Source organism: Mustela putorius, unplaced genomic scaffold (assembly GCF_011764305.1).
Source record: "Mustela putorius furo isolate JIRA1106 unplaced genomic scaffold, ASM1176430v1.1 tig00000596_pilon_pilon_pilon, whole genome shotgun sequence".
NCBI lineage: Eukaryota > Metazoa > Chordata > Mammalia > Carnivora > Mustelidae > Mustela > Mustela putorius.
The window spans coordinates 3408722-3426118 of record NW_025421428.1 but is presented as its reverse complement, the minus strand read 5'-3'; the positions used below and the strand labels follow the sequence as shown (position 1 = coordinate 3426118).

Here is a 17397-nt window from a genome sequence, read left to right as displayed (position 1 = left end):
CTCTGCCCATTTCTTGATTGGATTATTTGTTCTTTGGGTGTTGAGTTTGCTAAGTTCTTTATAGATTTTGGACACTAGTCCTTTATCTGATATGTCGTTTGCAAATATCTTCTCCCATTCTGTCAGTTGTCTTTTTTTTTTTTAATTTTTTTTATTTTTTTATAAACATATATTTTTATCCCCAGGGGTACAGGTCTGTGAATCACCAGGTTTACACAGTTGTCTTTTGATTTTGTTAACTGTTTCCTTTGCTGTGCAAAAGCTTTTGATCTTGATGAAATCTCAATAGTTCATTTTTGCCCTTGCTTTCCTTGCCTTTGGCGATGTTCCTAGGAAGATATTGCTGCCTGTGTTCTCCTCAAGGATTTTGATGGATTCCTTTCTCACATTGAGGTCCTTCATCCATTTTGAGTCTATTTTTGTGTGTGGTGTAAGGAAATGGTCCAATTTCATTTTTATGCATGTGGCTGTCCAATTTTCCCAACACCCATTTATTAAAGAGGCTGTCTTTTTTCCATTGGACATTCTTTCCTGCTTTGTCGAAGATTAGTTGACCATAGAGTTGAGGGTCTATTTCTGGGCTCTCTATGCTGTTCCATCGATCTATGTGTCTGTTTTTGTGCCAGTACCATGCTGTCTTGATGATGACAGCTTTGTAATAGAACTTGAAGTCCGGAATTTTGATGCCACCAAGTTTGGCTTTCTTTTTCAATATTCCTTTGGCTATTCGAGGTCTTCTCTGGTTTTGTATAAATTTTAGGATTATTTGTTCCATTTCTTTGAAAAAGATGGATGGTATTTTGATAGGAATTGCATTAAATGTGTAGATTGCTTTAGGTAGCATAGACATTTTCACAATATTTATTCTTCCAATCCAGGAGCATGGAATATTTTTCCATTTCTTTGTGTCTTCCTCAATTTCTTTCATGAGTACTTTATAGTTTTCTGAGTATAGATTCTGTGCCTCTTTGGTTAGGTTTATTCCTAAGTATCTTATGGTTTTGGGTGCAATTGTAAATGGAATTGACTCCTTAATTTCTCTTTCTTCTGTCTTGTTGTTGGTGTAGAGAAATGCAACTGATTTCTGTGCATTGATTTTATATCCTGACACTTTACTGAATTCCTGTACAAGTTCTAGCAGTTTTGGAGTGGAGCCTTTTGGCTTTTCCACATATAGTATCATGTCATCTGTGAAGAGTGATAGTTTGACTTCTTCTTTGCCAATTTGGATGCCTTTAATTTCCTTTTGTTGTCTGATTGCTGAGGCTAGGACTTCTAGTATTATGTTGAATAGCAGTGGTGATAATGGACATCCCTGCCGTGTTCCTGACCTTAGCGGAAAAGCTTTCAGTTTTTCTCCATTGAGAATGATATTTGTGGTGGGTTTTTCATAAATGGCTTTGATAATATTGAGGTATGTGCCCTCTATCCGTACACTTTGAAGAGTTTTGATCAGGAAGGGATGCTGTACTTTGTCAAATGCTTTTTCAGCATCTATTGAGAGTATCATATGGTTCTTGTTCTTTCTTTTATTGATGTGTTGTATCACATTGATTGATTTGCGGATGTTGAACCAACCTTGCAGCCCTGGAATAAATCCCACTTGGTCGTGATGAATAGTCCTTTTAATGTACTGTTGAATCCTATTGGCTAGTATTTTGGTGAGGATTTTCACATCTTTGTTCATCAAGGATATGTCTCTACTACTTTTTAAATGGTTAAATACATACACTCATTTTTGTGTGTGTTCTAATGAGATGACAGTGGTATTTAGAAAATCAACATGTTTTATAACCTAAAAATTATACTCCATTCCATCAATTTTTTCTTTTACAGATACAACCCAAACATTTGTCTGGAGGACAAAAGCCAGTTTCATATGTGTATTTGGAAGTTGTATCGAAGCATTTTTCAAGATCAAAAAAAGTGCCAATAACTGATGAGAATGGATATCTCTTCATTCATACAGACAAACCTGTTTACACTCCAGAACAGTCAGGTAGGGTATAAGATGATGCTTTCTCTGGTGCAGAGCAGGCGATTGACATATTGTAGAGATCTTTTAACATTTGAAATTAAGTGTAAACAGGTTTCCAACTTGCTTGAGTCTCAACTCCCAATGACTTTTACACTTATAAATACATTTTAATTTAAAATTTATATGGAGATTGCTAAATATGTAATTTAAACTTAAATATAAATTTTAAGTTCATATGGAACCTATAAAATCAATAATTATATTATCTGCCCCATTAGTTATTTCCATGAAGAGGAAAGCTTTTTAAAATGGTGAAATGTTGTGTTATATCTTATTAATTAAACAAGTGTAAGATGTAATTGCAGATATACTTTTGGCAATGGTAAAATAATTTATTATAGAACCAGGCTCATAAAAACAACTTCCTTTGACTTTAGAGCTATTCTTCAAATTCCAAAAATAAATCCAACCCTAGGGGATCAGATGTTTCAGCAAAGAATAAACTAAATCACAGATATAGATGAATATTAACTTTCTGAGGGGAAACTACCTAAGAAAATTTCTAATAGAACATGGCTCTGTATTCATGGTTCCTTTGTTAGTGGGAGAAAGGGCAGAATAGAGAGAATAAAATTTACCTCACAGAATTGTTGTGAGAGGTAGGTGAATTCATATGAGTAAAGCACTTAAAACAGCGTCCAGAACAGAGTAAACACTAGGAAAGTGTTTTCCATTACTATCTGACCTGTGGAATAGCACAAACCCTTATTTACACAGAAGAAAAAAATTACTTAAAAGTGGTCTCTTAGTTAGAGACTTAATCTCACAAAAACCTAGGGTTGCTGTGGAGGGGGTGGTATGGAGAGCGTGGTTGGGTTATGGACACTGGGGAGGGTGTGTGCTATGGTGAGTGCTGTGAAATGTGTAAGCCTGATGATTCACAGATCTGTACCCCTGGGGTAAATAATACATTATATGTTAATAAAAATAATTAATTAAAAAATTTTTTAAAAAAAATTTGAAAAAGTTGTCCCTTAGAAATTGATTAAATCTTCCTATTTATAGCTCTAATGTCCTAAACCACACATTTAATCTGAATATCCTGGAGGGATTTTTAGTATAAGCAACTTTAGAATAAAGGTTTAAATCTTCAAGGCTTTGTAGGATAAGAACTTTATTGACCAAAATCCCTCGATTCCATGCAACCTGTGTCATGCCTTCCTCTCCAGCTTTCTCAGTCACCATGCGCCCCCTCATCTGTGTAAACCAGCCAAACGGACCCCTTTCTGTTTGCATTCTCAGACTCTTTCCCCCTCCTCCCCTCATGTGAAGGTCTGTATATCTCTGCCTGGTACATTCATTCCCCTCAAGCCCCACCCCCACCCCCATTCCCACTTTGCCTGATTAACATCTACGCAACTCTTACATGGCATCCTTAGAGGGTAGCCTTCTCTGACCTCTCTGACCACTTCAGATCTCCCTCTTCTGTGTTCTCAGGAAGCCGGGCAGTGCTCTTTGTCATGCTTCCCACCCCGAATTGTACATACTCTTGTGTAGTCATATGTTCACTCTCTGCTCCACTCCACTGGAAGATATCCATGTCTGATTTGTCTCACCACCATATCTTCAAGTACAGCATAGGTTCCTGCACATAGAAGGCATCAATACATTCTTTTAAAAAGATTTTATTTATTTGACAGAGAGAAAGAGAGAGAGGGAACACAAGAAGGTGGAGTGGGAGAGGGAGAAGCAGGCTTCCTGCTAAGTGGGGAGCCTGATACGGGACTTGATCCCAGGACAGCAGGATCATGACCTGAGCTGAAGGCAGCCGCTTAACCAACTGAACCACCCAAGCACATGCATCAGTACATTTTTTAAAAACCTAACAAGCCATATTTTTGGTACTAAAAAATTATATTGATCTTGCCTCTGATACACTGTTGCTATGAAGACAAGATTAATTTTCTAATCTAAATACAAACTGGGTTAGAAAGCAGATAAACAGTAGACATAGAAATAATAATACTAAAAAAAATAAGCATTTATTGAGTAGTTATTATCCACCAGGCTATGTAAAAGCTTTGTCTCATTTAGTTCTTATAATATTATAAAGCAGATTCTAACAGTTCTATTTTAAAAAGAGAGAACTAAGATTTAGAGGGATTAAGTGTCCTACTCCAGGGCCGCTAGGAAGTGGTAGTCATGGGAGTGAAATCAAAGTTTTGAACTCCAGGGCATGAGCTCTTACTTTTTTCTGACATTCTGCCTCTGCCAGCATCCCAGTGATGCTCAGGGATGAGCTGGGTATGTCCATAATATAAGAGGGAGGGCACAAGATGAGAGAAGAATATAGGAGGGAGGACACAAGGAGGGAGAAAGGGAACAGCAGACAGCGTGTGTGTGTGTTGGGGGGGGGGGTATTTACTGAACAGTTTGCTTTGACCTTATGGTTTTAGTGAAACCAATTTTGGAGAGCTTAATGTGACTTCTTATGTAGAGCTTTACATAATACTGACTCTTTAAAGGGCCTCTGGTTCCAGTTCAGTTTTATTTAGAGAGTAAAGTTTTGGCCATGAAATGATCTGAGTATCAGTAAATGAACATGAGAGAAATCATAATATGTCATGTTGAAAGGAACTAGAATATCATGTCCCAAGCAGCTAAGGGTTCACTTCTAAGCAGATACAATTGTCTAAAAGGCAGGAATCTTTTAATGGGCAGAAACAAATGAAGAGAATAATTGTTCTCGAGTTCTTGCCATTACTCATTTAACAATTTAATAATTATAGGATCTGGCTTAATGAATCTAACAAAACCATACAATTTAAAGCTGCCTTTAGCAACAATAAGGGATACTTTGGGGGCCTTGTTGGTTTTTATATGTGTAAGAGTGTATAATATCAAAATCAAACTGTCTAATTTTCCATTAAAATCTATGACTCTAATGTAAGACTATATAGGATACTCTCATATAACCATAAAGGAGAGATTACTATTTTGCTACTATGAAATTCTCAATAAACAATGGCCTAATGTGTGTTCCCAAAAAGTTGTAAGAAAATATATTTTGGGGGAGCCTGGGTGGCTCAGTGGGTTAAAGCCTCTGCCTTCAGCTCGGGTTGTGATCCCAGGGTCCTGGGATCGAGCCCCACATCAGGCTCTCTGCTCAGCAGGGAGCCTGCTTCCTCCTCTCTCTGACTGCCTCTCTGTCTACTTGTAATCTCTGTCTGTCAAATAAATAAATAAAATCTTTAAAAAAAAAGAAAATATATTTTGATAAAGTGGACTGTACTTTAAATTCACTAGGAAAAGTATCTCTTTAAAGGAATCCAAGAGGATTATCTTCAAAGGAAAATAATCTTTAGTAACATATGTGTCTTGTAAAGTAACTTTTTCTTTCCTTTAAGTATGAATTTTTGTGATGCAATTTTTGTGATTTTTAAAAATTATACTCATCTCTTTTAAGGATGATTATTGCAAAAAATCAAAATACCCTTATGTTTAGCAGAGGTTTTGATGATATCAATTGTTCTTACAGTAAAGGTCAGAGTTTACTCACTGAATGATGACTTGAAGCCAGCCAAAAGAGAAACTGTCTTAACGTACATAGTGAGTATTTTTTTATTTAAAAAATAATTTAACTCATCTTTAGCATAAGATACATTGTTCCATAACCCTGCCCTAATACCACACTAACTCATTCAATGTTGGATAAATCGTTACCTGACATCTTCTGTAAGTAAAACATTGTAAGTCTATACCTCTACAATAGATAAATGTAAAGCACTCATGAAAATTCACTTGTAGCAAGTTGATTTTGAACTAAATCCTTTAAATATATCCTTCATGGCTTCTTTCTTAAAGGGCATCAATCAATCACAATGAATTGATTGATTATTATTGAATATTACATATGATATTTTTTATTTGTACAATTTTAAAGAATTACAATCTGGGCACTTACACTTAAGAAACTTTAGTTTAGTAACATATTGGCACATGTGAAAAATAGTGTTAAACCTGAGATAAGGATCAGCAGTTATCAACCCTTTTTCAGCAATGACATAATGACATGTGTAACACATGACATGCCCAAGGGCAACAAGCACCCATGGTCTTACCCAGTTTGTGTCACAATCCTACAAAATTTTTGTAGGGAAATAACTGTTCACCTATTAACACTAGGTATATTACCCATGGCCCTTCCCTGCAGACTGCAGCAATTTTTCTCCTACTAACCACCCTAGAAGATGAAAACCTTACCAGAACACAAGTAAAGAAGAGGAATGTATAGGGATAACTTTGAATGCTTTATAGCCCTACACAAATCACAAACCTTTCACAAACTCTAACGTCTAACTATTTTATAATGAATTACCTGTGAAACATCAGAGTGGGTCAAGACTGTGGTTGATAACTATCAATACAGACCATAAAATCCCATAGTCCAGAAAAAAGATTAGGGAGGCCAAAGGACCCATCAAGGAAAAGGAAAGATTTGGACTTGGCCTGGAACAATGAGTAGAATTGAGAGTGGTAGAGAAGACATGAGTGGGTTGCTGGAAAGGAGCACAGACAGCAGAGTCAGAGGTAAAAGGGATTGGACAGGAAGAAAGCAACCTGATTCCAGGGCAGAGGCATCCCTAGCAACAGAGAGGTAAGTAAGATTTGAAGGTTAGACTAGGGCCAGACACTTGAATCACCAGATCTGGAAGTGAAGACTTCACATAGCAGGTGGTGGGGCGTTCCTGCAGACTTACTGAAGTGACAGGACCAAGGATGGAAGGGACATGTGCAGCCGTGAGCACCACTGCGGGGGGAAGTAAAGGAATGTGCAGTGTGGGAACCCTGGGCTGGGCTGCCGCAGAAGTCCCGATGCAGGCAGAGGCGTGCTACCAGCAGCAGGAGAAACACAGAGGGTGGCCTCCCAGACTGCCTGAATGAGGGTGGGAAGAGGAAGCTGGTGAGAGTAGCACTGACAGCTGCAGGGAAGTGGATGGGAATTCACCAGTCCACAGCAACCGTCTGAGTGTGCTGGCTTGTCCTAAAGCTGTGAGTCTCTCCCTCTGAAACCCAAGATTTGCGTGTAGGAATAGATGTACACACTGAGTAGATACCACAGAACAAAAGCACACTGGAGTATAAACTACAAACGATACAGTGGGGCAAATGACCCATGGGCTCTGAGGGCAGACCAAATAGAGTTAAGAGTCATGGCTGACAGCAATCCTTTTCTGGAATAGAATAGGTTTCAGTTAAAAGAATAGATGTGGATTTTTACAAAATAGAACTAAGAACTAGCACAAGTTTTCCGATGGCAGCAGGGAGGACTAAGAAGTGAGATACTAAGAAGTGAGATAACCAATAAACCGGCTGAGTGCTGTAGGGAGTCTGGAAAGGATTGAAGGAAACTGTCCAGCTCACATGTCCTTTTTCTGTCAGAAAATACTAGAGGATGTGGACAGATGCTTTTTATTTTATTCCTCCTGGTTGAGCTTAAGTGATAAATATATATATATATATATATATATATATATATATATATATATATGGGCACCACACAAGGAAGAGTGGGTGCCAGTCGTGCCATGTAGGAGCTGCCCCAGGAAGAGAGGATTGAGGAAGCTGATTCCAGAGTCACAGAGATGCAGTGTACAAGAAGTGTCCTGAAAATAGTGCTCAAGAGATACCATCTTACAAGCACTGTGCGTGATCAGCTGCAGGGAAAAAGAACAGCCCCGCCGATATTTAGATGGTAATCCTGATCCTTGGCAGAATAGACCTTTGTAACTTCAGGGAAAAATACCTTAAAATTCCAGCCATGAATTCCACAGTCATGACCCATGGTGGTAAATTTCTGTGTTACGGTCAAAATGAACCTCTACACAAAGTCCAAAGAAAGTAAAATACCTTGTTTTGATAATTTTCAAACCCACATACAAAGGGGAGTTTGTGGGGAAGCTTTATGAAAAATTTCCGGTTTGCTTAACCATTTTGAGTGTTTTACCACGTTCAAAATACCCATAGTGCACAGTTATAAAATGTCTAGCTAGCTAAAGCATTTTATAGTATATTTGCTCTGGAAAACTTCAAATGAACAGATATGAAATTCAGATTCTGGTATCTATAAAGCCTATAAGTTCATGTTTGGTTAGTTGTAACATCTATTATTATTATATTTCTAATTTTAGTCATGCAATAGAAAGTTGAGTCTCTTCTGGATAATTGTGGCAAGGATATCCTGGATACCAATATACACCTTCTCTTTCTCCTTTCCTCTCTCCATCTCTGTGTGTGTGTGTGCGTGTGTGTGCATGCACACACGTGTAGCAGGAGATGGAGAACAGTTTCAAAGAGGGAGGGAAGTAGCTTAAACGAACCCTATTTGCCTTCAACAACATTTAAGTTATCTTCCTCCTTCGTATTTAATTTGAAGACATAGATCTTTGTTAGTAAATACTCCCATAGGTCAAAGATACTATAATCAGTTGATTTTTTAATGTGGTTTTTATGCTTTGAGGTTGTTTGTTTTTATTCAAAGGATCCCGAAGGATCAGAAGTGGACATTGTAGAAGAAAACGATTATACTGGAATCATCTCTTTTCCTGACTTCAAGATTCCAACTAATCCTAAGTATTTTAAAGTGTTTGTTAATACAGTTTTCTCTAGAAAACACATCTGGAACTTTGGATTGTGAGAGAGATAACCAGTCAAATGAAGCTGCGTGTTGTTAAGAAGGGTGTAAGCGTGAAGGGGATGAGAATATACAAAGGAGTCCACTTGGGATAAGCATGGGCTGGTATACGGAATTGTTGCATCACTATAGCGTATGCTGAAACTAATATAATACTGTATGTTAACTCACTGGCATTAAAATAAAATAAAACAAATAATCCATCAACCCTCTACCCTTCAAGGAATCTAGTAGATTTTTAGTCGAAAGGGCTAGAGCGGTCCCATGCCTTGTTCTGAGAGTTATAAAAATATTGGTGCTCCATAGTCTTTGTCTGCATAGATTACCAGAAGGCAGATTTCGAGAAGGAGAGGGTTCTCAGAGCCATTTCTTTTTAGGGGGCCTCATTTTAAAGGATTTAAGAACAAGTTCTAACAGAATACAATGTAATAAAGATTTGGTGAACACATTCCTGGTATGTGCAAGGCACATAGAGAGTGAGATACACAAAATAGAAGTGAGTAATCCACGGTCCCTGCCTTCAAGGAACTTATAATACAGTAGGACAAATAACTGTACTCATAAATGGTTAAATATAATTTTAAAACAAAACCTTCTTGTGGTTATTTTTTTGCCCTCTGGAAGGGAGCTCACGGTTAATTTGTTGTTTGTAGTTAATTCACTGAAGATTTTCTAGAAATGTGAGTGAAATTGAGAATTTAATTTTTAAATTACATACTTCCTTGAAAATACTACCTGCTCTATATCATAGAATTGATCTTATTATTTTATAACTATTATTATTTATCCAACTATTATCCAACTGTATTTTGTGCCATTTGTTCCTTGACAGATTATGTGTCAGGCATGGTGGCCTCTCATGAGCCCTACCTTCCTGCCCCAGTACCTTTGCACATGTTGTTCCCTCTGCTTAGAATGTGCTTCAGCTTGCTCTTCAGAAGGCTGACTTCGTATTCCTTAGGACACAGAGTAAATGCTCCCTTTTCAAAGAGGCTATCCCTGGATACATAATTTAATATAGTCCCTCTCCTTTTCTAACTCTCTTATTTATTTACTTCATGGCTACATATCTCAGTGTTACACTTATTTACTGGTTTGTTTGTTTATTTGCCTTCTTATTTTGTCTGTTTTGCTCACTGTTGTATCTTCAGAACTTTAACATAACGGGCACTTGACACATATTCATTGAATTAATGATGGTGGTAGTCATAGTATTAAGTGTATTGATTGCATAACCAATGTGCAAAATAAATGTGATCTTTTTCACTGCACAGATGAAGTTAAGCAACTTGCCCAAATCTAATCTGTCAGTAAATGGAGAATTGGAAATTGGAATTGGAAGTCTCAAGGACTGTTAGCTCTATAAATGCAGAAATTCTTCTATTTTTTTCACTTTTACCTCTAGTTCTTACCCCAGTGCTCAGTAAATATTTTTAAATGAAGATTGTTAATTAAATTCAGGTCATTTTCCTCTTTAAATAAACCATATTTTGTCTCTAACCATAACTTCTTTTATGTGAGGTGTGAGTTTTATCATCTGGAAAAGCTTGACCTGTTATATGTTTCTAGAGACATTAATATGGATGTCCTACTATAGTGTGATTTTGGTATTATGTTAGTGTAACTATGTTCCAGGATTAAATTAATCTTCAAAGATTTCATAAGCTCTTCAAATCAAAGCTATTGACTATATTAAGACAAAAACACTTGAAAAAAATGACAGAATATGAAAAACTCATTACTTAAACATTTTTATTATCCTGAAAACATTCAGTTATTTCTGTTTATTACTTAAAGTTCTGCACAAATAAAATATATTACTTAGGCTAAATACATCTCTACTTTCTCCTCCCTAAAACAGGAATCAATTAGATTTCCTCTGGATAAATTAAAAATATTTGATGACTTCTATAATTTTTAATATTTTGTCTCCCCCAGATATGGTGTATGGACAATCCGAGCTAAATATAAAGAGGACTTTTCAACAACTGGAGTGGCGTATTTTGAAATCAAAGAATATGGTAATTTGTGACAAAAGTTTATTCGTAAAAAGTTAGTGTTTCTGCAGTTATGTTTTTCATTAGTGAACTTAATGCAGAATCACTCCCAGATAAAGATGAGGCAGCCTGGCTGGGATGATTACAAGAACTCGTGGAGCTTGAACAAGTCCATCAAACTTTCTGGACTTGTGCTCCTCATCACAGAGCCAGAAGAACCTAGTGACCCAGGAAGCTTGACAAGTTTAAGGCAAAAATTGTGATTTTTGGAGAAACTTAAATAGGCAGAGATGAGGTAAGCAGAACCCAGTAGAACTAAGATTTACTCAAATCATTGCAACCATTTAGTGATGGAAAAGAAACAACTGGATTTCTTTTGGGTTTTCCACATATAGTATCATATCATCTGCGAAGAGTGATAATTTGACTTCTTCTTTGCCGATTTGGATGCCTTTAATTTCCTTTTGTTGTCTGATTGCTGAGGCTAGGACCTCTAGTACGATGTTGAATAGCAGTGGTGATAATGGACATCCCTGCCGTGTTCCTGACCTTAGCGGAAAAGCTTTCAGTTTTTCTCCATTGAGAATGATATTTGCGGTGGGTTTTTCATAAATGGCTTTGATAATATTGAGGTATGTGCCCTCTATCCCTACACTTTGAAGAGTTTTGATCAGGAAGGGATGTTGTACTTTGTCAAATGCTTTTTCAGCATCTATTGAGAGTATCATATGGTTCTTGTTCTTTCTTTTATTGATGTGTTGTATCACATTGACTGATTGGCGGATGTTGAACCAACCTTGCAGCCCTGGAATAAATCCCACTTGGTCGTGGTGAATAATCTTTTTAATGTACTGTTGAATCCTATTGGCTAGTATTTTGTTGAATATTTTCGCATCTGTGTTCATCAAGGATATCGGTCTATAGCTCTCTTTTTTGGTGGGATCCTTGTCTGGTTTTGGGATCAAGGTGATGCTGGCCTCATAAAATGAGTTTGGAAGTTTTCCTTCCATTTCTATTTTTTGGAACAGTTTCAGGAGAATAGGAATTAGTTCTTCTTTAAATGTTTGGTAGAATTCCCCCGGGAAGCCGTCTGGCCCTGGGCTTTTGTTTGTTTGGAGATTTTTAATGACTGTTTCAATCTCCTTACTGGTTATGGGTCTGTTCAGGCTTTCTATTTCTTCCTGGTTCAGTTGTGGTAGTTTATATGTTTCTAGGAATGCATCCATTTCTTCCAGATTGTCAAATTTATTGCCGTAGAGTTGCTCATAGTATGTTCTTATAATAGTTTGTATTTCTTTGGTGTTAGTTGTGATCTCTCCTCTTTCATTCATGATTTTATTTATTTGGGTCCTTTCTCTTTTCTTTTTGATAAGTCTGGCCAGGGGTTTATCAATTTTATTAATTCTTTCAAAGAACCAGCTCCTAGTTTCATTGATTTGTTCTATTGTTTTTTTTTTGGTTTCTATTTCATTGATTTCTGCTCTGATCTTTATGATTTCTCTTCTTCTGCTGGGCTTAGGGTTTCTTTCTTGTTCTTTCTCCAGCTCCTTTAGGTGTAGGGTTAGGTTGTGTACCTGAGACCTTTCTTGTTTCTTGAGAAAGGCTTGTACCGCTATATATTTTCCTCTCAGGACTGCCTTTGTTGTGTCCCACAGATTTTGAACCGTTGTATTTTCATTATCATTTGTTTCCATGATTTTTTTCAATTCTTCTTTAATTTCCCGGTTGACCCATTCATTCTTTAGAAGGATACTGTTTAGTCTCCATGTATTTGGGTTCTTTCCAAACTTCCTTTTGTGGTTGAGTTCTAGCTTTAGAGCATTGTGGTCTGAAAATATGCAGGGAATGATCCCAATCTTTTGATACCGGTTGAGTCCTGATTTAGGACCGAGGATGTGATCTATTCTGGAGAATGTTCCATGTGCACTAGAGAAGAATGTGTATTCTGTTGCTTTGGGATGAAATATTCTGAATATATCTGTGATGTCCATCTGGTCCAGTGTGTCGTTTAAGGCCTTTATTTCCTTGCTGATCTTTTGCTTGGATGACCTGTCCATTTCAGTGAGGGGAGTGTTAAAGTCCCCTACTATTATTGTATTATTGTTGATGTGTTTCTTTGATTTTGTTATTAATTGGTTTATATAGTTGGCTGCTCCCACGTTGGGGGCATAGATATTTAAAATTGTTAAATCTTCTTGTTGAACAGACCCTTTGAGTATGATATAGTGTCCTTCCTCATCTCTTTTTTTTTTTTTTTTTTTTTTTAAAGATTTTATTTATTTATCAGAGGGAGAGAGGGGGAGAGAGCGAGCACAGGCAGACAGAATGGCAGGCAGAGGCAGAGGGAGGAGCAGGCTCCCCGCCGAGCAAGGAGCCGGATGCAGGACTCGATCCCAGGACTCCGGGATCATGACCTGAGCTGAAGGCAGCTGCTTAACCAACTGAGCCACCCAGGCGTCCATTCCTCATCTCTTATTATAGTCTTTGGCTTAAAATCTAATTGATCTGATATAAGGATTGCCACTCCTGCTTTCTTCTGATGTCCATTAGCATGGTAAATTCTTTTCCACCCCCTCACTTTAAATCTGGAGGTGTCTTCAGGCTTAAAATGTGTTTCTTGGAGGCAACATATAGATGGGTTTTGTTTTTTTATCCATTCTGATACCCTGTGTCTTTTGACAGGGGCATTTAGCCCATTCACATTCAGGGTAACTATTGAGAGATATGAATTTAGTGCCATTGTATTGCCTGTAAGGTGACTGTTACTGTATATGGTCTCTGTTCCTTTCTGATCTACCACTTGTAGGCTCTCTCTTTGCTTAGAGGACCCCTTTCAATATTTCCTGTAGAGCTGGTTTGGTATTTGCAAATTCTTTCAGTTGTTGTTTGTCCTGGAAGCTTTTAATCTCTCCTTCTATTTTCAATGATAGCCTAGCTGGATATAGTATTCTTGGCTGCATGTTTTTCTCGTTTAGTGCTCTGAAAATATCATGCCAGCTCTTTCTGGCCTGCCAGGTCTCTGTGGATAAGTCAGCTGCCAATCTAATATTTTTACCATTGTATGTTACAGACTTCTTTTCCCGGGCTGCTTTCAGGATTTTCTCTTTGTCATTGAGACTTGTAAATTTTACTATTAGGTGACAGGGTGTGGGCCTATTCTTATTGATTTTGAGGGGCATTCTCTGAACCTCCTGAATCAACAGATGAATGGATCAAGAAGATGTGGTATATATACACAATGGAATACTATGCAGCCATCAAAAGAAATGAAATCTTGCCATTTGCAACAACATGGATGGAACTAGAGCGTATCATGCTTAGCGAAATAAGTCAAGCAGAGAAAGACAACTATCATATGATCTCCCTGATATGAGGAAGTGGTGATGCAACATGGAGGCTTAAGTGGGTAGAAGAAGAATAAATGAAACAAGATGGGATTGGGAGGGAGACAAACCATAAGTGACTCTTAATCTCACAAAACAAACTGAGGGTTGCCGGGGGGAGGGGGTTTGGGAGAAGGGGGTGGGATTATGGACATTGGGGAGGGTATGTGATTTGGTGAGTGCTGTGAAGTGTGTAAACCTGGTGATTCACAGACCTGTACCCCTGGGGATAAAAATATATGTTTATAAAAAATAAAAAAATTAAAAAAAAAAAAAAAGAAAAAGAAACAACTGGATTTCTATCCCCCGAGTTCAGTACTATTTTCCTTCTGGCTCACAAATCCCTAATATATTTATCTGGAAATCTAAGACATCCTTATTTTGAAATCAATCATATTGATGGACTAATAATTAACATATAAAAAGCTTATCTTTCCATTTCTTTTTTTTTTTTAAGATTTTATTTATTCGTTTGACTGAGAAAGAGAGAGCACAGCAAAGGGAACGGGGCTCAATCTCAGGACACCAGGATCGTGACCTGAGCTGAAGGCAGTCAGCCATCCACCTGAGCAACCCAGACTCCCATCTTTCCATTTCTTGTAGTTGTTTTAAAGCATTTGTGTGTTCTGATATCGAATTTAACTTTCTTTTGTTTGAAATCATTTTTTATTCCTCCAGGAGACTTATAATGATACAGAGAATAAATACACAAATTTTAACAATGAGCAAAAAAACAAAACAAAACAAAAAACAGTGACCAAAAAAATTTGTTACACTGAAACAATTTTAAAAGATAATGGGTTCTCAATAACCTATAATCCTAACTGAGCTTCCTTCCTCCGAGTATTTTTACTGCTTCCTGTGTACATCTAGAATTCCTCCATCTCCTACTGTCTGAGGCCACCCTCATCAATTCATCACCAGGCCCCTGCCTGGACTACTGCAAAAGCCTCCTAACTGCTATCTCTTCTTCCAAGCTATTCTCATTTGGTATTGGCCAAAATCTTTAAATGCAAATCTCATCATGTTATTTCACTTTTGAAAGGTCCCCAGTAGCTCCTCATTCCTTTGCTAATGAAAATAAAAATCCTTATTTTGAGCTGGCCCCGCCTTCCTCCTCTTGGGCCTCATTTTATACTGTGCATCCCCTTACTTCCCTCCAGCAGTGGGGACTTTGGATATGATGTTCCATCTGCCTAAAATACTTCTCCCCTCCCTGATTACTTAGCCAACTCCTACTCATCTTTCAAGTCTCAGCCAAAAAACAGTTTATTCAGCAAATCTTTTCCTAACTTCTCTTTCTTAGGAAGAATGAATTCCCTATACTTATATATTCGTTTTCATAACTATGGTTATGTTTATCTGTGTATAAACTCTCTTCGCTGTTTGACTGTGAGCTCAGTAAGGACAGGGTTTGTGTCTTTCTGTTCACTGTGATATACCCATTAATAAGAGTGTGCCTGCTCTACAGTAAGTAGGTACTAGATGTAAGGATGAAGTGTTTTCCTCCACCTCATACATACACCTGTCTTCATCTTTGGTAACACAGGAATGCAGCCTAGAGCAACAAAGTGCATTCTTCTTTTAGACTTCTCTGTCTAGGAAATATGACCCATATCTGACGCCAACTTATGTTAAACTTATGTGTCAATCTTTGTCCACAATATCAGGGCCACTTAGTTACGCAATTCTCTATTAATGGTTGTGCTGGCTAATAGAATTAGAATCCATAAGCCCTGGTACATGGTCTTAGTTAGTCTAAAGAGAAGGCAGTGCCACTTTGACAGGTGAAATTGTTTTCTCTTGGGCAATCAATGTGAGAGAGAGAGAGAGAGAGAGAGAGAGAAAGAGAGAGAGAAAACTCCTTCCTTTCTACCCTAATTTTAAATTTTGTATGGGTGTTCTTTCTTTTAGCTAATTGTAAGCTTTCTCTCTCTTTAAAAAGGTTTTATTTATTCACTTGAGAGAGAGCATGAGCAGGGGAGAGAGGCAGAGGCAGAGGGAGAAGCAGACTTCCAGCTGAGCTGAGAGCCCAACATGGGGCTCAATCCCAGGACCCTGGAATCACAACCTGAGCTGAAGGCAAATACTTAAGCATATGAACCTCCCAGGCTCCCCAAGCTTTCTCTTCTTGACTAAAGTCAGAGTTTTATGTTGGAATTTGGAAACCAGATCGGTTTCTGGCTGGGTAACCGGATGAGTTATGTCCATAAACCATAGGTTTATGGGTTATGACATAAAAGGGAACTGTTAAATAAGCAAGAGTTTTCATTTTCCATTTTCAGTTTAATAAACCCTCATTGAGTGTATACTATATTTAAGACTCATGAAAAGGGTGGTGGGGAGAGACATTCAAAGATACATAGAGTACAGTCTTTTCTGTTTTCAAGGACCCCATACTCTAGTGAAGGAAATAATCAATTGACTATACTAAATGTTGTAATCAAAGTAGAAGCAAAGTACTTCTGGTACATAAAGCTGGAGAGAACTCTCACTGGTAGAGTGAGAGGTCCCCCACAGATATTGTTGGCAATAATGATGGTCTTGATGATGACAAGGTCAATGGTGTGTTGATGTTACAGCTTGTCCAACTATACCAGAAAGAAGGCTACTCTCTCCCTGCTGATCAGGGAGCCTCCTTCCCCCTCTCCCTCTGCTGCTCCCCCTGCCTGTGCTCTCTCTCCTTCTCTCACTCTCTGTCAAACAAATAAATTCTTTAAAAAAGAAAGAAAGAAAGAAGACTACTCTAACTTAAATGCTAAAATTGCCTCTTTGTTTTTATTTTCAGTGATGCCACATTTTTCAGTCTCAATAGAACCAGAAAAGAATTTCATTAGCTATAAGGACTTTAATGATTTTGAAATTACAATAAAAGCGAGGTAAGAATTTTTTTTTCAGCTTATCTAGCTAAATTGAGTGCCAAGTCTGGTTGGTGATTGTTGATTAAGTGAGAAGTGTGATTCCTCCCCCTGCCCACACTTTACTGTGATATCATTGACATGTAACATTGTACACGTTTAAAGTGTACAATGTGTTGACTTAATACACACATATATTGCTGTGATCTGTGATTTACTATGACTTTGGGAATTGACTGATTGAGGAGCTATCAGGTCTACAGTTTATTTACTCGTTTCAATTTTCTCTGATTCTGATTTTAGCTTTTTTGGTTACTCAACAGCAAAAAAACAAACAAACAAACAAAAACTTAAGGTTTTAAGTCCAATGTGTATGTTTAGGAATCAGCATGACTTAGGATACTGGGACTGAGATATGAAGCCTTATTTCTTGTCATTTTTTTTAAAAGAATTTATTTATTTATTTGACAGAGAGAGATCACAAGTA

At 37.5% G+C, this 17397-nt stretch overlaps 1 protein-coding gene across 2 annotated transcripts in view; it reads left to right on the top strand.

The window, feature by feature from the left end:
- The window catches only part of C5 (complement C5), a 108710-nt gene that overhangs the window by 22678 nt on the left and 68635 nt on the right, over window positions 1-17397 (top strand). For both annotated transcript variants that reach the window (XM_045082333.1, XM_004775601.2), the window contains 5 exons: window positions 1837-1999; window positions 5517-5587; window positions 8520-8611; window positions 10611-10693; window positions 16841-16931. In XM_045082333.1, coding sequence (XP_044938268.1) covers window positions 1837-1999; window positions 5517-5587; window positions 8520-8611; window positions 10611-10693; window positions 16841-16931 — 500 coding nt within the window. The remainder of the gene's footprint in view (window positions 1-1836; window positions 2000-5516; window positions 5588-8519; window positions 8612-10610; window positions 10694-16840; window positions 16932-17397) is intronic.